General features: G+C 40.7%; 1 protein-coding gene and 1 pseudogene across 1 annotated transcript in view; both read left to right on the top strand.

The window, feature by feature from the left end:
* Window positions 1-13,017, top strand: part of LOC111094513 (glyceraldehyde-3-phosphate dehydrogenase-like) — a 41,332-nt gene extending 28,315 nt beyond the window's left edge. The window contains 4 exon segments of the mRNA XM_038586276.1: window positions 5,383-5,509; window positions 11,708-12,202; window positions 12,204-12,703; window positions 12,706-13,017. Of these exon segments, the coding sequence (XP_038442204.1) occupies window positions 11,754-12,202; window positions 12,204-12,703; window positions 12,706-12,878 (1,122 nt within the window). The 5' untranslated portion in view covers window positions 5,383-5,509; window positions 11,708-11,753 and the 3' untranslated portion in view covers window positions 12,879-13,017.
* A 5,152-nt stretch (window positions 13,018-18,169) lies between these two features.
* On the top strand, window positions 18,170-18,534 carry LOC100686707 (annotated as a pseudogene).
* Window positions 18,535-25,572: the final 7,038 nt, after the last annotated feature.

Genomic DNA, 25,572 nt, shown 5'->3' with positions numbered 1-25,572 from the left:
ACTTCCTTCGAAAGATGGAAGAACAGAAATGAGACATAGAACAAAAACCAAAGTCCACTCAGACCCCTTCCTATTGGCCTTCAGACATTTGCAGATATTGTAAGAAAAATCAGTGCATTGGAAGTAAAATTGTCCTCCACGTAAGAAAAAAAAGAAAAAAAAATGAGAGCAAACTGTCCTTAACTTACAAATCTTTGCAAAACTAAAAAAAAGAAAAAAAAGAAAAAGAAAGAAAGAAACACTGCAGTCTAAAATCAGTCTATTTATTCCTTTTTACCAATCCTACAACTCTATCTCAAAAGATTTGTAAACCATTGACCTTAAGAAACCAAAGTCCTTCTTGGAGGAACTTACATACTTTTTCTATCCCTTGAAGATACAAATGTTACCACATCTTTGAAATGTAAACACCCCAGAAATTGAATACACTTAAATCATAAAGTTGAACAAAAATCCAAATGGTGGCACTAATGCTTCAGTGAAGCTCAATTTTAAAGTAACTTTCCCCCTCTCTTCCACAAGCCTCCCCTCCTCCCCACTTAGCCTTTAGTTTCAGGACCCTGGAACTATCCCGAAAATGACCAAAGAGGCTGGCAGCACGGACATAATTCCTGTGGAAACCAGCCAGATCCTCTATGTCCCTATAACCACCGCATCCCCTTCCCAGGGGCCTTGCTGTTTTAGAAGGCCTCAGCCTGGGGCGCCTGGGTGGCTCAATGGTTGGGCATCTGCCTTGGGCTCAGGTCGAGATCTGGGGATTGAGTCCTGCATCAGGGAACCTGCTTCTCCCTATGCCTGTGTCTCTGCTTCTCTCTGTGTGTCTCTCATGAATAAATAAATAAAATCTTAAAAAAAAAAAAAAAAAAGAAGGACTTAGCCTACTGCAGCTTACTTTGCTGGTAGAGCAATCAACTATCTTCCTTCTTTATACCCAGAGTCTGTCTTTTCTTTTCATTATGTTTTGACTCTGAAGCACAAAGGTCAGTTTTTGAAGACAGAAGTAACTGGAACAATGCCCATACTCACCGAAGACTAAAGAAAAAAAGAAAAAGAAAGAAAAACAACCTTTTTAAGAAAAATTCAAACTGTGTAAAGAACTCTTGAGCCCAAACTTTAGATCATAGCCTCCTTAAGATACTTCTACGTCTTAAAAGTTTTCTCTACAAATAGCCCAGTCATCTGAGGGAAGTTAAATATATTTCAACTAATACTTATAAGCTAGTGTAGACTCCAGGATCATGCCCTGGGCGGGAGGCAGGTGCTAAACCGTTGAGCCACTCAGGGATCCCAGCTAGTGTGTTTTATATTGTTTTGAAACAGAAGCTATAAGATCTGTTTGTCTATATGTATGTACATTATAGATAAGATTTCTTTTAAAGATTTTATTTATTCATGAGAGACACAGAGAGAGAGAGAGGCAGAGACATAGGCAGAAGGAGAAGCAGGCTCCATGCTGGGAGTCTGATGTGGGACTCGATCCCGAGACTCGATCCCGAGACTTGATCTCGAGACTCCAGGATCATGCCCTGGGCCGAAGGCAAGGGCTAAACCGCTGAGCCACCCAGGGATCCCCCAATAAGGTTTTTTTTAAACCTCTGGTTAGTGTTGCTAAAATTAATTTGTAAAGGAGTTCTATTTAATTGGCTTAGAATTTAAGCACTTACAAATAAACCCTTCTAAATCTCAGAAATACAGTAGAAACTAACCCAGATTTTTTCAAGTTCTAGGATCTAGGCTAATTTTCAGTAAATAAAAAGCTGGTTTAAGTTTGTTGGCTTTTTTTTTTTTTTTTTTAAGCAATCTCTGTGCCCAAACATGGAGCTCAAATTCATACCCCAAGATCAAGAGTTGCATACTCTACCAACTGAGCCATCCAGGTTCCCCCAAGTTTGTTGGTTTAAATAATACAGATATGTATTAGAGTTATCAACACTGGATAGAATGCAGATATCCAACTTTTTATTCTACCTGGGTTTATTAGCCAAATAAGTTTGTTATCAGCTAGACCCCAACACTTGACATGTCCTGGCCACTTGCTTGTACTCAATAATCTGTCTTACATTTTTTCCTTAAGCTCTTCTTTCTTGCCTTCTTCTTAATTCAGACAAATGAAACCAGAAATGACCCCAGGATACCCGAGGGTGGGGGCAGAGTAGGTGACTTGGGGGTGGGGTGTTTTGAGGGGATGGGGATCACCCAGATGTTTGGGGCTAAACACCCCACCCCTCACCATCCACCCCAGATTCCTGCCTGCCCAGATGAACTGTGTAGTAATATCTGAAATGACCTACCATTACCTTTACCTCATTATCATACTAAAATCTCCACCTAAGGAAGACAAGCCTCATTTACATAACATACAATTTTAGGTGTAGGCACATGCATGACCTTATGCTTGCCTCTATATACGGTGACAAGGCTTCCCTACCTAAATATTCATTCATACCAACTCCAAACAAAGGGAACCCATTCACCCTCTCTTGAAGAGTCACAGCTTTGGAATCCATTCCCCATGATCTTTTTAATTGCTGCAAATAAAAGTTTTCTTTGTGGGACAATTCAGCCTGGTGCAGTTCCTGACTCACCAAGGAGGGAACTCGGGTTGGTTTGGCTATAAGTTTACATGATCTCTGTTGCAAACTTTGTTAGCAAAAAATAACTCAGAGCAAAAACTAATGGCTCATTTTGACTAATGTTTCAGAAAGTTTTCAAGGGAAACTTAAACATAATTATTGGTAACCAGTAAATTAAATAGATGCAAATAGAATAACAAGCTTTTAGATGAACTTTTTAAACAATAATTATGTGTTATAACATACATACTTAAAAATAGTTTGCCAAATCTCTTTGGTAACTTAAAACCTTAAAGTTTTGCTAAGTTAAGTCAAATAATAGAAATGTATCAAATATCTAGATCATTTCCACATAAGATAAAAAGTGAAACATTAATTATTGAGCATAGGTTTATCTACTTTTGGCTCCTTATTACAGGGAAAATAAAGAGAAATTTGGGTCTGTTAATGAACATATTTTGTGCTTTATTGAAAGACTGTACTATAGAGAAGTGCATGTTTCTAGAAATTATGACGTGTACTCATATATTTGCCAACCTAAGAATGCTGATATAACAGTTCACAATTGCTGGCCACTTAGTTTTCACTAGAAATTAAAGTTTCCAAGGATTAATTTTGACTAATATATGTGGCTGAAACTGCTAGAAATAATAAGGAAACAACTTTGTATACAAGTAAAGTAGGACATGTTTTAGGTAAGAAAAATATGAGATATGGAGACATGTTGGTTAAAGGAAAAGAAAGAAAATTTATATTAAAACAAAACTGGTTATGGGAAAGAGAAAAAAAGAAGTAAAAGATTTGTGGAAAATAAATCTTTAAAAGTGAATGTTATGTATGTACAAGACTGGCTAAGATTGGAATGAATCTAATTAAGTAAATGGGGGCAGCTCGGGGGGGCTCAGCGGTTTAGCACCTGCCTTCAGCCCAGGGCCTGGTCCCAGGGTATGAGTCCCACATCGGGCTCCCTGCAGAGAGCCTGCTTCTCCCTCTGCCTGTGTCTCTGCCTTTCTCTCTCTCTCTCTCTCTCTCTCTGAATAAATAAATAAAATCTTTAAAAAAATAAAAAATTTAAAAAATTAAGTAAATGGGTTTTAATATCAAAACTAAGGTGGTGCAAAATAAAATTTGGTTTTCCTTTATCTATATTTTACCTATATTTTAAAGATTTATTTATGTGAGAAAGAGAGCATGAGCAAGCAGGGGGAGGGGCAAAGGGAGAGGGAGACCCAGACACCCCTAAGATTTTATTTAAGTCATTTCTATACCCAATGTGGGGCTCTAACTTATGATCCACAGCCCTGAGATCAAGAGTCCCATACTCAATTGACTTAACCAGCCAGGAACTCCAAAATTTGGTCTGTTAAGAGGACAAAATTTTCTTGGGCTATTATTCTACTCTTTTTTTTTTTTAAGATTTTATTTATTTATTCATGAGAGGCAGAGACACAGGGAGAGGGAGAAGCAGGCTCCATGCAGGGAGCTCGACGTGGGACTTGATCCTGGGTCTCCAGGGCTGAAGGTGACGCTAAACAGCTGAGCCACCTGGGCTACCTTTATTCAACTCTTCATAACAGATTATGAAGAGTTTTTCTTTTCTTTTTTTTATGAAAGGTTTTTCTTTGCCTTTGAAAACAAAAATATGCCTAGAAAAAAAAACTTTTGTATTTATCAAAATAATGTTTGGTGCTTCATGTTGTCTTAATCAGGTCTTTGATTAGTTAAGAAAACTGAATCTAAAAAAAAAGAAAAGAAAAGAAAACTGAATCTTCTCAAAATTAGAAGAGATATATTTTCCCTTTTTACAGCCACTGAACATTCCATGTTTGCCTACAAAATCTTTAATTGTCTCCATGGTTAGTTAAATGGGTAACTAAATTTCATTAGTTATTATGTAGTGACCTATTATCTTATTTGACTGTTTTTAAACCTTCTTGATATATTTCTTTCCAAAGTTTATTCATTTATTTTTAAGTAATCTCCACATCCAGCATGGGGCTCGAACTCATGACCCTGAGAACAAGCAACACACTCTTCCAGCTGAGGCAGCCAGGCACCCCACCATTTTTTATATTTTTGACAAACTTCCAAAAAATCAAATCCTAAATGAAGTTTCTTTTTCTTTTCTTTTTTTTTTCTTTTTCTTTTTTTAACCTCAAAGTAACTGGGATTTTTCAGAGTGTCCTTGAAAAAAAAATCAAAAGGCTTGTTCTTTTTCCTTATACAAGAGAGATACTGAACAAATTAGGCTTATTTGATGTTACATTACATGGGAAATATTGTCAAATAAGTGATGTGTAACCTTCTTAGATTCTGCTGTATGGGTAATAGCATTAATATAAATGTCCTAGAAATTGTATAAAATCCCTAAAATTATGATATGTACATATAATATGTATATTATCAATCATAATTCTAGTTATTACCTTAAAATATTGTATGTCACAGAAATAACTACATTTCCTTAACAACCACATTGTAATAAACTCTAATCACACCTTTAATCATGCCATTTTTATCTTTTATCATTTAGAGACATTTATATTTTACTCAGATGCCTTTACAAAAGAATTTCTGCAAAAATGCTTCATCTTAAAGAAGACTCATGAAAAGGACTCTAGAAAACAGCTTTCTGATACCTTTAAGATCATGAAATTAACTGGGTAAACACTTTCCAGAACTACTGGAAAAAAATAGATTCAAGCAGAACAAGAATTAATTACATGGGACTGAGTAAACTGAGGAGTCATAATAAACTTATGACTTTTTGTTTCAAGTATTGATGGTTCTTTAATCTTTTGATTTTCAGATACAAGGAAGCTTTCCCTCTTAAGCTAACTATCACTCATAGCAATTTGGCAAATTCTACCTTTGTAAGCAGAGTGGAAATATTGATCTTTTTCTCCCTGAGGGCCCCTCCAGAATATGAAAACTTAGTGAGTATTCTTATTTTTATGGCAATATACTTATTTGCATATAAGAATCCATTCTCCTTGCAACAGGACACGTTGGAAACATTCTTATATTACCAAGGCTTTGAGTGGAAGGTCATTTTCAAAAGACAGGTGCATAGGCTCAGATATGTTCAGACACCTTTAAAGGAAGGAAGATTGACTTTGACTTTTATTTCCTTTATTGGAAATATTGGCCTGAGAGCTTGCTTACAGGATTTCCCGCAGCTGACCAGGGGAGTAAAGAATGCAACTTCCCGGTGCAGGAATCTCAGGGTATTTCAGGGACCTCAGGAAGAGAGGAATGAATTCAAATCTATAGTATTGCAGGTGAAGTCTGATGGCAAGTATTTGGCTTGGCTTCTGAGCCTCAAGATTAAAAGTTCCTTATGAGAAGTTGTAGCAAAACCCTATATGATTAGCTGCCATTCTTGTTGCCCTTATGCAAATAATCAGGCCAAGTTTATTGAAACTAGACTTACTTTGCAAACAAATTCATTACTTTGGTTATCTTTGCTAGAAATTAAGGCGATTATAGAGAGCAAAAGTTGTTTCAGTAGCACATATTTGTGACTATTAAATTCTAATACTGTTCATTGTAAACTGGACTGGATCCTGATTCTTCTAGTTTCCTCTAATGCCTGGCTACAACTCTGCAAACTAATGTTTTCTTTTATTAAATTTTAAAAATTAATTAATTAATTAATTAATTAATTAATTTCAGAGAGAGAGCACAAGCAGGGGGAGCAGCAGACAGAGGCAGAGGGAGAAGGCTCCCTGCGGAGCATGGAGGCCGATGAGGGATCAATCCCAGGACCTTGGGATCACCACCTGAGCTGAAGGCACACGCCTAAGACTGAGCCACCCAGGCCCCCTGTGCAAACTAATATTTTTAATTTTTGCCTCACCTGTCTGTCTGACTTGAAATCATTGGGAAGTAAAGCTGTTCTTTTCCTGAAGCCCTACAAAAAAAATGTGAATGACGTGACATAAACTTTAGAGAAATCACAACAGCTCATGTGTGGATAATCTTCATGCCACAACGCCACTGCCTGCCTTCAGTCCATGTAGAGATGCTTCGAGATGGACACCTAAAAACTGTCTTGGGGGACGCGTGGGTGGCTCAGGGGTTGAGCATCTGCCTTTGGATCTAAGGACTGATCTTTGGACTAAGAGCCTGTTTCAGTGAGATAAAATAATCTATCAATTTAGCTTCTGGACTGATCTGGGAAACAAAGGCAGAGAAAAAGTAGTAAATTTCCTTACTACCCTCAGCCTACTGACACGTTCTTGAAGCAGGCAGAGTGACCTTCATCCAAGAACTCAGCTACTTGGATGTTAATACTTTTTGAAGCACAAAAGGCAATCTTAGCCCGACTCCCAGGTTCCTGTAAGTCTACTTTAACAGATAAAAATTCCTTTGGCAACTTTCTTTATCTCTACCTGCCCAAGATACGTGTTGGCAATCACCCGAAGCAGTTGGCCCACCCATATACATCTGAAGGGTCTCATGACTCAGGCTGTATTAGATGGTCATAAATGACCTTTTCCCGACAACAGCTAGCTCCCTCAAGGGCCTGGAAACCTTGCTTCCAAAATTCCTCAGAGACTTATGCTCTCCCAACTTGAAAGTATATAATGGGCCACTCCGCACAACCCTGGTGCAGCCCTTTCTGCCCACGGGTCCTGTCCCCGTGCTTTAATAAAGCCACCTTTTTGCACCAAATATGTCTCAAGAATTCTTTCTTGGCTGTTGGTTTTGAACCCTAACATCTATCCTACATCATGGGCTATGAAATTTTGGAGGAAGTCTCAAAGGTAGGACTGTGGGGAGCAAAATTAACAACCCAAAATGTGTCTTTTTGGCATGTAGATTATTTTAGGCTAATTACTTTTAAGAGAAGGCTCAAGGGGCCCCCAGGTGGCTCAGTTGGTTAAGTGTCTGACTTTGGCTCAGGTCCCGATCTCAGGGTCCTGAAATCAAGCCCCAGGTCGGGGGGCATCTGGCTCTGGGTTCAGGGCCTCTCTGTCTGCTCCTACCCCACCCCTCATGTGCGTTTGTGTGCGTTTGTGTGTAGGCATGCACTCTCTCTCTCAAATAAATAAATACATAAATAAATAAATCTTAAAAAGAAAAGAAACAGAAGGCTTACACTATTGCCTGAAGGAATTTAGACAGGGGATCTCCTCCAGGAATGGAGCTGTCACCAGAGCTGTCTACAGCATAATATGAACTAGATGGTAGACAGGGAGGATCTAGCAAAGTCTGTTTGTTAAAATTCTTCTCTATGTCCCACTGTTTCTGCACAGCCCAGCAAACATTGGTTTACCCAACATTTACTCATTTTCATTTTCACCTTTCTGTGAATTGGGTTCCTCCCCTTTGAAGTCCCAGGCCCCTACTGTCTTCTGCTTATAGCTCTGGATGGCTGATATGCCTCAATTCCCTGGCTGCTTGGGGACTTCCTATTCTGATGCAGCCCCTGTATGAATGTAATTAAATTGATTTTCTCCTATTAATCTGTCTCATGTCAATTTAACTCTTAGATCAACCAAAAGACTATTGGAAAAAAAAAAAAAGCCTATTGCAGGGTAGAGGAAAATTTTCCTGCCCAATATGAGTCAATGCTTATTAGCATATAGGTTAATGAATAGGAAGAACAGGTTAGAACAAGAAGAACTATTTTTTAAAATTTTATTTTTATTCTTGAGAGAAAAAGAACACATGCATGCTCTGAGGGAATGGGGAGAGAGAGAGAGAAAATCCCAACAGGCTCCACACCCAGCACAGAGCCCCACACATGAGTAAGAGATAGGCAGTGCTAGAGAGGGAAAGATAGGTCAGGGGCCATGGAATCAGACTCACAAAAATCCCAAACATGTGGAGGTGAAAGGAAACCAGAGATAAAGAAACAAACCAGACCATCCCTATCCTAGGTGTCAGAGGTGGGATCTTGTTATAACAGCTACTTGTGACCAATAAAGAATTACCAACCCTAAAAAGAAAGTAAGCCATTGAAGGTGTTATCACTAGTCCTTATGGTGCAGGAGAGCAGAGTTCTTGTCTCACAGAGTCAAAGAATCAATCTCACAGACGACAAAGAGTGAGTAAAGTGATAGTTTATTAAACGAATATAAAGAGAGGGCACTCAGGAGTGAGAGGGGTCCCAACAGGGTTGCCACTGGGGGCTTGTAGGGTTGATCTTTTATTGAAACCCAACCTGGGAACTAAATCCTTTTAATATTATCTATTGATATCACCATTAAGTAAGGACTAGTGATCACATCTTTGATGGCTTACTTCCTTTTCAGGGTCTGGTAATTCTTTTTTGGTCACAAGTAGCTGTTAAAACAAGACCCCACCTCTGGCACCTGGGACAGGATGGTCTGGTTTATCTCTGGTTTCCTTTCATCTCCCATTTTTGGGATTTTTGTGAGCCTGCTTCCATAGCCCCCTACCTAGCCCTGCCTAGCCTCATTTGTCCCTAACTCATTTCTCCCCCTGCAAGAGTAACCCTTTTTTTAAAAAATTTATTTATTCATGATAGTCACACGGGGGGGGGGGGGAGAGAGAGAGAGAGAGAGGCAGAGACACAGGCAGAGGGAGAAGCAGGCTCCATGCACCGGGAGCCTGATGTGGGATTCGATCCCGGGTCTCCAGGATCGCGTCCTGGGCCAAAGGCAGGTGCCAAACTGCTGCGCCACTCAGGGATCCCTGCAAGAGTAACCCTAACAGCCATTGGGGAATGGAAAGATGGCCGCTCTGGCTGCTTCAGGCTGAAAAGGGACTGCATGAGGGGACAGCAGTCAGAGTATTCTCAGGGGTCAGTCAAGAGTTTCATGGTATGGATCCAGAGAGATGTTGGAAGGCATGAGGCAACACAGGCAATGACACACACAGAGAAAAAGAACAAAATCCAAAAATTATTTCCATGAGTAAAATGGCATCTCTGAAATATTGACCCCAGTTTCCGGGCCAAGCAAACCATTAGGCCAAGAGACTGATTTTGTCCAGTTGAGCTCGAATGTCATTTGTTAAATGTGAGACTTCTTAAGAATTGTCAGTTATATTAAAACAGGATAGATGTGGAATTCTTTACAACCTAAGTGATGTTGAAGTAGCAAGTAATCAATAGTTGCCCGATTTTCTAGAAATCCTGCCCTAACTTCACTTAGTTCTTGATTTAAAACATCCAGTGCTTGGGATGTGTCCTTTAAGGTTCTGCTGAGCAAACAAAGTCTGTTTTATCTCATAAGACTTCTAGCTATAAAGGAGAGGTCTATGGCTGTTGTTTCCCCATCTGATATGAGAACCACATTATCATCGCAATTAGGTGGTAGATGAGGCAGTCATCGTCAGTAATGTGTTGCTGGGGGTGGGAAGAGTAATAATCCCAGTTTGTTTACAGTACAGAATCCTGAGAATCATTTAGGAATGACATAATAGGGGGACGCCTGTGCGACTCAGCGGTTAAGTGTCTGCCTTCGGCTCAGGGTGTGATCCTGGAGTCCCAGGATAGAGTCCCACATCGGGCTCCCTGGAGGAGTCTGCTTCTCCTTCTGCCTGTGTTTCTGCCTCTCTCTATGTGTCTCTCATGAATATATAAATAAATAAAATCTTTAAAAAAAAAGGAATGACTTAATAGGCAATATCGGCACAAAATAAGGCCCATCGTCTTAGTTGGTATAAGCCATTTAGTTGAAGATGGGAAGTGTAGGGTAAAGCTGCATTGAGTAGTATGCAATTGGCTTGGGTTATATGTTTTAGACGCATTGGGGGCCTGTACTGCAGAGAAGGTGTTTGAAGCTGAGTAGCAAGACTTGTTGAGTCATAAAATTTTGGCCTATGTGGCCCCCACTCCCACTAGGCTATCGAAAAGCCAACTTTGTGGGGAATTAGTGTTGGAAACCAGAGATAAATAAACCAGACCATCCTGTCCCAGGTGCCAGAGGTAGGGTCTTGTTTTAACAGCTACTTGTGACCAGAAAAGAATTACCAGACCCCAAAAAGGAAGTAAGCCTTTAAAGATGTGATCACTGGTCTTTACTCAATGGTGATATCAATAGATAATATTAAAAGGATTTAGTTCCCAGGTTGGGTTTCAATGTTAGGACATTGAGAGCCATATGTCATTGCAACTGGGGTCATGACACCAGGGGGTCATGATGAACCGCAATGGGGGCATTCATCAGCACATGCAAAGAGGATAAACATAAAATAAGTAATTAGGCCCCAAATTATGATTACATTTCTTACATAAGATCTTCAATTACTAATTTTGTTGAACAGATCAGTAGATACCTTTTATCCTTTTAATTGATTACAAATGTCCCCTATTAATTGAGATACCTTGTGAGAATTATCTGTAATGTTAAAACAACACATGTGAGGAAGCTCCTCACACCACAAATGGTGTAGCAATAGTAGACAGTCAATAATGGTGCGTGACTTGAGAAGTCCCTCTCTGACTTAATTCTTCGTCAAGTGTATCCAGTGCCTGGGAAGTATTATTTAGAGTCCTGCTGAGCAACCATACTGTTTTGCTTATTTCATATTGTGGGTCTAACATAAGTCCTGCAAGTTCCATAGTGAGCTTTGAGGCTCTTTTTACCACGAGGATCATTATATGCTTTACTAAAGTCTTTGTTTACAATTGTGCCTCAGTAGAGATGGCTTCTAGGATAAATATGACTGAGGGATAAAACCATCAAGAAGCCCTCGTGGTTTGAGGTCTAGCCTGAACAGTATTATAATTACAAGGTATCACTTGTAAGTAGGAGAAAACTTGTCAAGAAATAAGGGCATCCCCAAGTACATCATCCAATCCAATCATAAAGTGGGGTCATCATTATCTTCACAAGGCCATAGTTAAACCCATGTAGTGGGGTACGCTCTGGCTTTCAAGGAGCAATTTTGTCATCATAGCCATACAGAATTGGTCAAAGTGCTAGTTGTATATACAATCACTGGAGAATTCCATTTTTTGTTATTTAAATAATCATACACCCATGGGATCCTCTTATTCCCATAGAATGAAAAGCATAAAGATTATCTTGTACATCTATTTCTATTGTGCAGAAATAGAAAAGCTATTTCTCTGAAGTGTACCTCAAGTAGTCTAGCTTAGGCAAACTTCATTTAAAATGATCAGAGCTGGCTCTCTGCTCCTCCCCGTTCGACAGACAGCTGCATCTTCTAGTGCAGTGCCAGCCGCGTCCCCGAGACACGATGGTGAAGGTTGGAGTGAACGGATGTGGCTGTATTGGGCGCCTGGTCACTAGGGCTGCTTTTAACTCTGGCAAAGTGGATATTGTCGCCATCAGTGACCCCGTCATTGACCTCAACTACATGGTATACATGTTCCAGTATGATTCTACCCACAGCAAATTCCACGGCATGGTCAAGGCTGAGAATGGAAAACTTGTCATCAATGGGAAGTCCATCTCCATCTTCCAGGAGTGAGATCCCACCAACATCAAATGGGGTAATGTTGGTGCTGAGTATGTTGTGGAGTCCACTGGGGTCTTTTTTTTTTTTTTTTTTTTTTTTTTTACTGGGTTCTTCACCACCATTGAGAAGGCTGGGGCTCACTGGAAGGGCGGGGCCAAGAAGGTCATCATCTCAGCTCCTTCTGCTGATGCCCCCATGTTTGTGATGGGCGTGAACCACGAGAAGGTATGACAACTCCCTCAAGATTGTCAGCAATGCCTCCTGCACCACCAACTGCTTGGCTCCTCTGGCCAAAGTCATCCATGACCACTTCGGCATCGTGGAGGGCCTCATGACCACCGTCCATGCCATCACTGCCACCCAGAAGACCGTGGACGGTCCCTCTGGGAAGTTGTGGTGGGATGGCCGAGGGGCTGCCCAGAACATCATCCCTGCTTCCACTGGCGCCGCCAAGACTGTGGGCAAGGTCATCCCTAAGCTGAACAGGAAGCTCACTGGCATGTCCTTCCATGTCCCCACCCCCAACGTGTCAGTTGTGGATCTGACCTGCCGCCCGGAGAAAGCTGCCAAATATGACGACATTAAGAAGGTGGTGAAGCAGGCATCGGAGGGTCCCCTCAAGGGCATCCTGGTCTACACTGAGGACCAGATCGTCTCCTGTGACTTCAACAGTGACACCCACTCTTCCACTTTCAACGCTGGGACTGGCATTGCCCTCAAAGACCACTTCTCAAGCTCATTTCCTGGTATGACAATGAATTCGGCTACACCAACCAACCGGGTGGTGGACCTCATGGTCCACATGGCCTCCAAGGAGTAAGAGCCTCCTGGACCACCAGCCCCAGCAAGAACAAGAAGAAGAGAGAGGTCCTCAGCTGCTGGGGAGTCCCTGCCCCAACTTAATCCCCCAACACACTGAGAATCTCCTAATCTCATTTACATCCCAGACCCTGAGGAAGGGGAGGGGCTTGGGGAGCCCTACCTTGTCATGTACCATCAACATAGTATACTGTACCCAGCCAAATAAAATAAAATAACATAATCAGAGCTATAATTGAACATCTGCAAAAATGTGTTATTGAGACATAGTTTCTCTCTATAATAACCCTCACTTCTTAATCTGCGGTAGCCAAATCAGTACTGATCTGTATGCAAAACAAGTCCAGTTTTAACAAACTTGGCTTAATTATTTACGTAAGCTCAACAAGAACAATGATTGATCATAGAGATCTTTTAGAATCTACTTTGCTGGAACTTTTTATAAGGAATCTTTAGGTTGAACTTTTAGTAGCCTCTCCAGGCCAGAAGCCAAGCCAAGTACTTGGCATCAGACGTGCTTGTGATACCTGTAGATTTGGGCAGGTTCCTCTTCACGAGGTCCCCAAAGTGTCCTGAGGTTCCTGCACCTGCCAGGACGCAACATTCTTTACTCACCTGGTGAGGCTGCTGGGAACTCTGTAAGCAAGGTATCAGGCTAACGTTTCCAAGTGGCTTTGTGGTGCCACATTTCATAAAGTCAATCTTAGTTTCGTATAGCTGTTTGGTCATATCTGAGTGTATGCATGTCTCTCAGATATGACATTCCAGCAAAGCCTTGGTAAAATAACCAATATTTCCAATGATGTCCTGTTACAAGAACAGATTCTTATTGAGTTTATGCAAATGACTATGATAGCCAGGGAAGAAAGAATACTTATTGAGAGACCTTTTGAATTTCAGAGGGTTCAATTAGAGAGAAAAGTTAATGCTTTAATTTGTTTACAAATAAATACTTTCTCATGTTTTGGTAAATCAGATATCTTTTTTTTTTTTTAATCAGATATCTTAAAAGAAAGTTTTAACCTAGGAGAGCAAACATTAGCAAACCAGTAGTGTTTCAAGCAACTATAATCATCCTCTTGGTTTTAGTCCCATGTTACTATTCTTGTTTAATTTTTTTTTAAGATTTTATTTATTTATTCATGAAAAACACAGGCAGAGGGAGAAGCAGGCTCCATGCAGGGACTTGATCCTGGGCCTCCAGGATCACACCCTGGGCCGGAGGCAGCGCTAAACCGCTGAGCCACCGGGGCTGTCCTTTTGTTTAATTTGAATGCAACTTTAGTTAGTTCTGGAATTTTTACCCATTTCAGTTTTGATCTTAAAGATCTCAAAAATTTGTATTAGTCCTAAGGATACTTTATATAAACCTTCTTGAAGGTGAAACTCATCTTGCAAGAAAATAAAAACAATTATAGATGACAAAAACTTAGAAATGGACACAGTTAATAATCTGATGTGAGTTCATTATGATGCAGTTGACAAGGAAACTCAGTTGTTTCTGTGGCACATAATATTTCAACGATCAAAATATTATATTAAAACGTAGTAAAACTTCGGGAATTGCATATCATCTCTAGAGCAATTATAGCATTTACCCAAATGTAACCTAAGGCTGTCATTTGCTTAACAGTACTGTCAGAGTAACTTAACATACCCAATAAAAGGCCTAATGAGTCAAAAAGACTCTGTTTACAATTTAAATTTTGGGAAGTTCGTTAAAACAGTAGAAAGTTTTAAAGCACATGCCTAAATAGGATGAGGGATGTTAAAGACCTGATAAAGGCAAAACACAGAAACTGGTTTTTCTGGGCAGAAAAAAAAAAGAAAACAACTGTTTACATTTTCTTATCAAGAGCAGCCAACAATTGGAGAAAACTTGTCTTTTCGAACAGAGAGAAAGCGACTTAATGTTATACCTGTGTACTTTTAAAACTCATGCATTTCAATCTTAGTCCATCCTGACCACATCCAAAATTCTTTTCCAAAGATTTACCTTCACAAACCTTCTACAACTTTCTTTTGTATGCAGATTTTGTCCCAAGCCATTTCTTTTTAAACAATCAGTCTCATGTAGGACACAATTACCTTTTTTTACCCTTAACAAAAATGCATTCCCATTCTTCTATCTTTCTTTCATATCTCCAACCTTCCTACATACAGAGTTTCCCTTATTCTACATCAGATTTAATTACATTTAGCAGAATTTTAACTCTTTGAAACCTTGGTCACCGGTGAAAACTGAGTAGTAACCATTTGTGAACACTTATACCAAAACTCTTTAGATGGCAAATTGATGGATCTATTAAGCACAAAGCATGTTTACCTACAAACTCAAATATCCTTAGTTTCTCTGCAATAAGTCAAAAGCACAAACCTATGTCCGGTAATTAATGCTTTAGCATTTTATCCTATTTGGAAAAGACCTAAATGTCCAATGAATTGAATCTCAATTACTATCCAAGCAACACTTCAACGTTGTAGGTTGCCAAAAAATTTGAATGCTATCTTAACAATTACCTATGAATACTTTGAGGCAGACAAGATAAATCATTTTAAGTTATCGTTGGCTAACAAACTGCAGAGATAACTCAAGCTTATTTGACCTTTAGCAAACAATACAATAAAAGTTTCATATTTAATGCTGATAACTTTAAAGATATGTCTATATCATAATTAAACCAACAAACTTTAAAAAATAAAAATAAATAAATAATTGAAAATACCAACAAACTTAAAGTACTTTAAATACTGAGTATGTTTCACCTGGGTCCACTTTTAAAAGTCAGTATGTTCCCCATTTATCAATTTTTACCTGAGACACCCGTGGGGAAATCTGGAGTGAGCAGTGTCTGCAGGCGACACCTAAGGTGGAGCGGGGGGAGGGGAGACAGAAGAGGCGAAGTGCAGCCAAAAGGGTGGAAAAAAAGAATTCCCAGTTCTAAAGCTCATCCACTTGGACAGATGAGCAAACACCAAGGAGTGGAATTAGGCAGTCCAGGACAGACCAGAGAAGACAGGGAACTTCCTGAAACAAAGAGAATTTTGGCAGCTGCTTGAGAATATTCCTCAAAGCGCCCCCCGCCTCGTCCTGAGGTAGACTAACCACAGTTGGCTCTAGTTATAACCGTTAACCTGGGAAATGAATGAGGGAGATTCCCCATGTCCAGGTAGAGTAGCCTGTGGCTATAGGGAGGAACAGTGAGAGTCAGCGTCCTCTTTGCTAGGGAGGCCCTGTGTTTCCTCCAACGACCTGAGTTTATTCAGAGGCCTATTTAGATAATTATCCAATATGTCAGGAGGGAGTTTACCAGCCAACAGGTTCAGGCAAACATTCTCCTGGAGGCCCTTAGGTGGGGGTCCTGACGTCAGCAGAGGATCTAACTGATAGATCCTACTGAGGCCATGCAAGTGCTACAGGAGACCAGTCCTTCCCTAAATTTTGTAATCCAAATTGTTTCCAGTGGGTTAAAAGGTACCCCAAAGGGGAGAGTCCTTGGGAACTGAAAAGACCATGCCTTGACGTGAAGGTCACACCTTATTTTACCTTGCCTTGAAGAACTTGCTGTTTTTAACGGAAAACACTAGAAAAATTTTACAAGGGGAAAATACTCAATTTTGCAGTACCCAACCCAGAAGTCCCTGCGGAGGATGGTTTTGTTTTCCATCTCGTGATCCTGGTAATCCTCGTAGGAGTCTTCTTACCTGTACCTGTCTTTTTAACCGCCAGTGGGTCAATTTTTCTTTCAATTTTTCAGAGTGCAATCCAGAGGCGTCCCTGCCAAGGATGGGTTGTTTCCCATCTCGAAATCCTGGTGGGAGTCTTTTACCCCGTACCTGTTATAGGGAGGTTGACTATGAAGGCGTCCCAACATATCAGCTCTTGTCTAAACCAAGGCGTCCCTTGGTTCGCCCTCCCAAGTGAAGAGCAGCCTAACATCTTGGGATGAGAAAGGATCAGGCTAGTGGGAATTAGCCACTCTTACCCGTCTGCCACCTAATCCTCCTGGTCTTCTCTGGATTTCCCTGAAATAAAGTCTGGCCTAATCATAGAGCTTGAAGAGGTTAACAGTTTCAATTGTGATATTCTTTTTTAGAAGCTCAAGGAAGCAAGTGAAACACCTAAGGCCTCTCAGTGGGAGGCATGTGCTGCTTAGGGATGAGGCTTCCCCGGGATGTGACCCCCAGGGCCCATCTCCATCCTTTTCCTCATCTTGAAGACCCTAAAACCCCAAGGTAACCAAAGGGCATTCAGAGCGCTGGATTGCCAGTCCTTAGGTGCACTCTCCGGAGGAACCTTAAACAAAGCAGGGAATCCTATAATTGACCTTACTGTTTGAAGCTCTCTGCAGGAGCCCTCATTGTTTGGTCAGGTAAGTTTGCTTGCATTCCTAGCCTCAGGTGGATTATTAGCCAATTGATTTTCCTGGCCTCATCCTTGGTGCTTTTCCATTCCAATACCTGAGGTCCCATTTGTTTTTTGTTTTTGTTTTTTTTAAAGATTTTGTTTATTTATTCATGACAGACAGAGAGAGACAGAGAGACAGAGACACAGGCAAAGGGAGAAGTAGGCTCCATGCAGGGACTCCATTCTGGGTTTCCAGGATCACACCCCGGGCTGAAGGCAACGCTAAACCGCTGGGCCACTGGGGCTGCCCCTGAGGTCCCATTTGCAAGCAAGGCCCTACTGAGGGATGCAGACCCCGACACTTAGCCTCATTATAATTCCATATTTTTGTTGGTGGAACAAGAAAGCCTCAACTATGTAATGACTATATAATACCTTAAAGCTCCAGCCATTAATGCAACCAGTTGAAGAATTGGCTGGGGGAGTTGTAATTCCCTCCTTTAACGCCCAAGTATTCCAAGAAGAGTTAAATGCCCAGGAAACATCAGGTGGCCTCCAACATGTCATATAAAGAGATAGCTCTAATCCTGCTTGCCAATAATTTTAGTTTTAATTCCTGGCTGTGATTAAACCTAGTTTACACCTAACAGAAAGACATATGTCTTACCAGGTGACAAAAATGAGGGCAGGATTCCCCTCCTGACCTCAATTCTCACAAAAGACATCTTTATTTTTTTTTTTTTAATTTTTTTGATTTATTTATGATAGTCACAGAGAGAGAGAGGCAGAGACATAGGCCGAGGGAGAAGCAGGCTCCATGCACCGGGAGCCCGACGTGGGACTCGATCCCAGGTCTCCAGGATCGTGCCCTGGGCCAAAGGCAGGCGCTAAACCGCTGCGCCACCCAGGGATCCCTACATCTTTAAATGAAAACCCTGTCCCTACATGGGCAACATTCTTCCTGAAACGAATCCCAGATTAAAAGGACATACTGGATCGGGACTGGCTACGATTGCAAAAGGATCAACATGCCTCTGGCTAGAGATTTGCTGCATCCATCCTTGGAAGAGGAAAAGAAAAAACATAAAAAGAAACGGCTAGTTCAAAGCCCAAATTTCTATTTTATGGATGAAAAATGTCCAGGTTGCTACAAGATTACCATGGTTTTCAACCATGCTCAGATGGTGGTTTTTTGTGTAGACACAACAGTGTTGTGCCAGCTGACGGGAGGAAAGGCCAGACTCACTGAAGGCTGTTCATTTAGAAGAAAGCAACACTAATGATCTGCACAACCTCTTGAATTTGTGTTACATCGCAGAAAGCGTTATTAGTTCAGTAATTCCAGTTAATCTACCAAGATAATGTAATTATGTTTAATTTTGTAAGGTTTACAACAGTGTCAGTTTTTCAATAAAGTTTTGATTATGGGCCAAAAAAATTTAAAACAAGATTTTTTTAAATAAAAGGATATACTGACCATCAGAGATTGGAAGGGCCCTACTATAGGCAAAGTCCCTGAGGCGAGAGAAAGCCATTGAAGAAAAGCCAAAAAATAGAAAGCAGAACTGGGTAGGGTTAGGCCAACATTCTCTTCTTTTGGGGAAGAGAGATTGACCAAACCTTTCTCCAGAAGCCTGTCACCTGAGTCTTGAGTCCAGCAGCCATACTATTTGAGTTTAACTGGCCCCCAGGTGGCCGGTTTTGTTGTTTGTAACAAGAAGAGGTTATCCAAGGGAGAGACTTCTCCCAGGAGAGAAAGGAGAGTCCACATTTACTCACCCTTCAGTGGGAGTAATCCTGGGTTTCAGCACCAGAATGATACAGGAGAGCTCGTCTTGTCTCACAGAGTCAAAGAATGAATCTTGTGGGCAATGGAGAGTGAGTAAAGCGATAGAAATTTATTAAGTGAGGATACAGAGAGACTCTTAGAAGTGAGAGGGGTCCCGACAGGGTTGCCACTGATGGCTTTTTGGCTGGCCTTTTATTGAGAATTGACTGGGAAGCTTGTGGCTTTGAGATTCTTATGGTGTCTTGGTTTGAGTTAGAACTGATGATAACATCTTTAATGACACTTCTTCTTTGGGGTCAGGTTATTCTTTGTTGGCCATAGGGTGTCATAAAAAGACATCCTCCCCGTCCACACCTAGGGCAGGGTGGTCTGGCTTGCTCCCTTATCTCTGGTTTACTTATACCTTGGCATTTTTGGGATCTCTGTGAGCCTGATCACGTAGCCACTCCCTTAGCCCCCCCACCCTACCTAGCCCTCATTCACTTAATGGTGATAGCAATAGATATGTTAAAATAATATAGGTTCCTTGATTGCCTTTCAATAAAAGACCAAACCTACAAGCCCCCAGTGGCAACCCTGTCAGGAACCCCCTCACTGCTGAGAACTTTCTCTGTATTCTTGCTTAATAAACTCCTATCGCTTCACTCCCTCTCCTTTGTCCACGAGGTTCATTCTTTGACTCCATGAGACAAGAACCTAGCTCTCCTGCTTTACACACAGGGCTTGATCTCATGGCCCCAAGATCATGACCTGAGTCAAAATCAAGATTTGGACACCTAACCAATTGAGCCACTCGGGCACCCCCGAACAAGAAAACTTACGGAACACTTGGTTATGGCAAAAGAATGGACAAATAAATCAATGGAACAGAATAGAGAACCCAGAAATAAACCCACATAAATATACTCAACTGACTTTTTGACAAAAAAAAGCAAAAGCCATCTAATGGAGAAAAGAGAGTCTTTTCAACATATGGTGCTGGAACAACTGGACATCCACATACAAAGAAGTGAATCTAGCCCCCAACCTTAAACCCTTCACAAAAAATTAATTCAAAATGGATCATAGACCTAAATGTAAAATGCAGAACTATAAAACTCCCAGAAGATAACAAAGGAGAAAACTCTAGATAACTGTGGATATGACAACGATTTTTTACATACAACATCAGAAGTATGATTCATTAAAGAAATAATTGATAAGCGAGGCTTTATTATAATTGGTAACTTCTGCTCTGCAGATGATGTCAAGAGAATCAGAAGACAAGTCACAGACTGGGAGAAAATATTTGCAAAAGTCATATCTGATAAAGAGCATCCTGTCTGTCCTCCTCATTTTACTGAGGTCCAGAGGAGCAAAATACCTTGCCCAAGACCATAGAGTGGTAAAGGTAGGTCTAAAATCAGGTCTCACCTTTCCCTTCCTAACTTAGGTCCTTGGAGATAAATAGTCTTTTGTTGTCTAAGCCTCTCACTTTGTCATGGGTCTTGGCCTCCTGGGAAATAGCCCTTCTGTCATATTATTTCTCTCTCCTCTTATCAAAATTCTTAGTACTCTGCAGTTCTGAGAAAGGGTGACTGGTAAACAAATGGGTACTCTGAAGTTAATGACCCACATAGTTTAGGGGATTTGCATTTCTAAAGCGTTGTTAAAGAAGACAATGCTTTAACACACACATGAATTCCCAGAGAAAGTTTCCAGGCTCAAGTGGTGATACCGGTGTAGGACCTGGATGAGATGCCTCAAACCAGAGCCTCCATAACTCAATCATTCTTTCTCCTTTCTTCCCTTCTGTAGTTGTCTTATCTCCCTGACTTCCTCTTCTTTTGGGAGCAGCTGATGATTGTAGTGTTGTCTTAGGCGGCTCTTGAGGAAGTGGCTGTAATGAGGAAACCCTAGAGAGAACTGATTAAACAATCACGGGAATCCACTAAAAGGGCGGTCAGGGTGTTAAGAGGAAGAGAAACAAAACCCAATCGAGCAGAAAAAAAAAAAAGAAAAGAGCACCTCCTGAATCAAGTGGCTAGAATCTGAGAATATCTGAGCTGGAACCATTGTTGCTCATAACATTGATTGGCCCTTTCCAAACGAAGTCCATAAACAATGTTCCCACTGGAAGCAGTAGATGAGATTCTCCTGGTCTTCTAATGACAGTAATAATGAAGACTAAGTTTGTAGGCTAGGTTCTGCGGTAAGCATTGTTAGGAAGAAGATGACAAACCCAAAATGGAATCACTCGCGCTAAACCCCACGTCATCAAACTGAGACTTAATTTCAGTTTTGGCTCTTCCAGAAATGGAATCTTAAACCAATCACTATTCGCCTAATCTGCATAAATTAGGTAATCTGCTTGACAGACCTCAGTCATCCCCTAAAGGAAAAGTAATCTTGCCCGAACCAATCTGCTTTTAGGCCTTATTATAACTTCCTTGTCTCTGCTCCCTTCTGCCTATAAAATTTGCATTTTTGGACAGCTCCTCGGAGCTCTTTTCTTTGTGCTAGATTGGATGCTGCCCAATTAAGGAATCATTGAGTAGAACCAATAAGATCCTCAAAATTTACTCAGTTGAATTTTGTTTTTTTTTTAATAACATTATTTGTAGATTTTCTGATTTAACTTTAAGAACTTTATAAGGTAAGTGCTAATGTAACCTCCATTTTAAAGATGAAACAACAGAGTTTTAAAAAGATGGATCTTGGGGATCCCTGGGTGGCTCAGCGGTTCAGGGCCTGCCTTTGACCCAGGGCGTGATCCTGGAATCCCGTGATTGAGTCCCACGTCGGGCTCCCTGCATGGAGCCTGCTTCTCCCTCTGCCTCTCTCTCTCTCTCTGTGTGTCTATCATGAATAAATAAATAAAATCTTTTAAAAAATAAAAATAAAAAGATGGATCTAAGATTACACAGCTGGTAAGGGTGAGGGTTCTTGATCTGAGTTTGTCTGTCTCCAAAGTCCATGCACGTAATTAGGTTTTTCCCAAATGAGCGGCGGATCAGTGGGCTTTCCTGATTTTTAAATCATCATACCTTTCCTATTTCCAGACAAACACATTTTAACTCAAGTTGTCTCTTTCAGAGAAGTCTTTCTCATCATATTTAAGTTTCAATAAATAGTGTGCCTCTATACTGGTATCCATTTTCTTTTAGAAATATCTCTTTGCATTTGTTCTTTAGTTTTCTCCTAGCTGTGATGGGAAAGAGAGACTCTTATTTCTGTAGAGAGACTTCCTTTTGGTCTCTCTACAGGAAATAATTTTCCTCCTACCCTTTGAGGATTTGGGCTGAAACACTTCCCGTCTCCTCAGTAACAAAAGACAGAATAAAGGGGAAAACCAAACATAATGTAAATAATATGAATACCTCCTGTATACATGGGAAATATCCAGGAAAACTGAGTGACTCCCCCAAATGGCCCAAGCCATCACTTAAATACTATCTTCAGCTAAAGACAAAAGAAAAACTAATTTTTTGGAGGGAGAAGGGGGAACCGGTTGTAAGAGGTTATTAGGAAAAGCACAGTAAAAGGTATAATTCTTATATTGATTTAAATCTATGCCTTTTCCATTGATAAGAGTTTATGGTGATTCAGAGTCATCCTTCTCAATCTGGCCCCAGGAGCGAAACTCCCTTAAAAATGGAGATTTCCTTATAAATGTAAATGTCCCTTACAAAAGGGTAATTCCTACTTGGTTTTCAGAACTTCTCTTTTGTCTGCAGTTACTTAAAAACAACCTGCTTGAGATCATTCTTATGTCAAAGAGGCATATTTGGGGTGGCACATTCTGCTCCCCTTCACAACAAATCACAGCCAACAAGGCTTTTGCAAATAAGTGCAAATAAGTGAAGTGCTTAAGCTATAGCCAACAAAATGATTCCTTTGATCTGCTTCCAACTTTTCTCTATAAAAATCTTTTCCTAAGCTTCTGTTGGTGGACTGCTCCTAACCACTTCCAGATTCCCAATAGAAATTGATTTTTGCTCAAATAAACTCTTAAAAATTTTTAAAAATATGCCCCAGTTTATCTTTTAACTGTTGCCTCATGTGCAAATGAGGATGGATATAGTTTACCTTCTGAAATTGTTGTATTAGAGGTAATATATATAAAAAATGCCTCATCTAAAGTAAGCATCCATATGCTTACATAGTAACTATTAATTTTGGTCTTTTAACGTGTTCATTATATATCGCTCTATGTTTTTGTTTTGTTAAATGACAATGAAGGAACAAGTGTTATGTCCTTTATTTCAGGGAGTTTGAACTTGGCCCACTAAACTGGACCGTTGGAAATGAGGGAGAAGTTTGTAATGGGCAGAACTAAAGGATCACCAGCATCATGGACCAAGTGTAGTCTTTGGTGACAAACCCAATAATCATATAGGTTTCTCTGTTTGCAAGAGCTCCAGAAATAAAGATGATAGCATTTTGTTTCCAAGAGTCAGAAAGAGGAAGAAGGAGGCCAAAACAGGTTACAAAGGGGTGAATGGGGTTCTTGATGAGAGGGGAAAGGACCAGGATTCTTATGCCAATGTCTTGGATTAGAAGCAGTCTACTTCATGATGTCAGCATCTTCTCATTCTAATAAGCTTGATTTTGATGTCTCTGGCATTTGTATAGGACCAGATGTCAGGTGGAGCCTTCCTCAGTTGTGAAATACACACTCAAATTTCAACACTTTATAATTTGGCAGCAGTGTCAGTGGTCAACAATTCTTAATAGTCTTCTTTCTGGGGATCCCTGGGTGGCTCAGCAATTGAGCGTCTGTCTTCGGCCCAGTGCAGGATCCTGGAGTCCCGGGATCGAGTCCCAGGATCGAGTCCCGTGTCAGGCTCCCTGCATGGAGCCTGCTTTTCCCTCTGCCTGTGTTTCTGCCTCTCTCTCTCTCTCTCTCTCTCTCGTTCTGTGTGTGTGTCTTTCATGAATAAATAAATAAAAGCTTAAGAAAAATAGTGTTCCTTCTGAGTCTCACTTTTGCTAAAGTGTTAGAGAAGCTTCTTGCTCAATAGCAGATGCCAAAAGTTAAAACAAGGAATAAACAAACCACTTAACTCATGCTCTAACTAAAGCCCATTGTGCTTATTTCTTATTTTACTTTCTTGAGGCAATGATGAAAATTTAAGTAGGATGTTTTGCAATGACTGAGAACATTCCAGCTGCCAGGCGAGCGAAGCCCTGATAGGAACAGAATGCTTACGAGATCATACCCTCTACCCCCGCACATCCTCTTCCCTACCCATGATCAGAAGCTGAACACATACTGACCCCCATCCCTGATCATGTGCTCTCAGCCTGCTGTCTTGCATATACCACCCCACATCCTCAACCTCTCTCTCTTTCTTTTTCCTAAATTATTTATTCATGAGAGATACAGAGAGAGAAAGGCAGAGACCTAGGCAGGGGGAGAAGCAGGCTTCCTGTGGGGAGCCCGATGTGGGACTTGATCCCAGGACCCAGGGATCATGCCCTGAACCAAAGGCAGGCCATCAATCACTGAGTAACCTAGGTACTCCTCACAGTTTTTTATCAAAATCAGACCAATATGGATGGACCTAGAGGATATGCTAGTAAAATAAGTCAAACAAAAATATCATATGATTTCAGTTGTAAGTAGAATCTGAAAAACAAAACAAATGAACAAACAGCAGAAATAGACCCATAAATACAGAGAACAAACTTGTGGTTGCCAGAGAGGAGGGGGTAGTGGCATTGGACAAAATGGGAGAAAGAAAGTGGTAGGTACAGGTTTCCAGCTATGGAATGAATAAGTTATGGGGATGAAAAGTTTAGCATAGGGAATATAATACATAGTATTACACTAGTGTCGTATGGTGACTGATGATATTTACATTTGTAGTGAGCATAGCATAGTATAGAATTGTACAAATCACTGTGTTGGGGCACCTGGGTGGCTTGGTGGTTGAGTCTGCCTTTGGCTTAGGTCATGATCCCACAGTCCTGGAGTCGAATCCTGCATCAGGACTATATAGTATATATATATATGTACATTATGGACTTACATAATATATTATGTGGACTTACTGCTATAAACCTACAGAAAGTGCAGGTACCTCTTCAGATCAATCACTACATTTGTATCTTTATTTTATTTTATCATTTTTTAAAGATTTTATTTATTTATTCATAAGAGACACAGAGAGAGAGGCAGAGACACAGGCAGAGGGAGAAGCAGGCTCCCTGCTCAGAGCCCGATGTGGGACTTGATCCTAGGACCCCAGGATCATGACCTGATCCAAAGGCAGACGCTCATCCACCGAGCCACCCAGATGTCCCTACGTTTGTATCTTTAGGGTAGATACCTAGTAGTACAATTTCTGGGTTGTAGGGTAGCTCTATTTTCAACTTTTTGAGAAACACCCACACTGTTTGCAGAGTGGCTGTGCCAACTTGCATTCCCATCAACTGTGTAACAAAGTTCCCCTTTCTCCACAGCCTCGCCAACATCTGTTGTTTCCCCATCTTGTCTTGTTATTTTTAGCTATTCTGAATGATGTGAGGTGATATCTCCTTGTGGCTTTGATTTGTATTTCCCTGATGCCAAGTGATGTTGAAAAAGTTCTCATGTAACTGTTGACCCTTAGTATGTCTTCTTTGGAGAAATATCTTTTCATGTCCTCTGTCCATTT

The sequence above is a fragment of the Canis lupus genome, chromosome 38 (assembly GCF_011100685.1).
Source record: "Canis lupus familiaris isolate Mischka breed German Shepherd chromosome 38, alternate assembly UU_Cfam_GSD_1.0, whole genome shotgun sequence".
Lineage (NCBI taxonomy): Eukaryota > Metazoa > Chordata > Mammalia > Carnivora > Canidae > Canis > Canis lupus.
The sequence above is the reverse complement of the archived record's forward strand: the minus strand, read 5'-3'. Positions and strand labels throughout refer to the sequence as shown.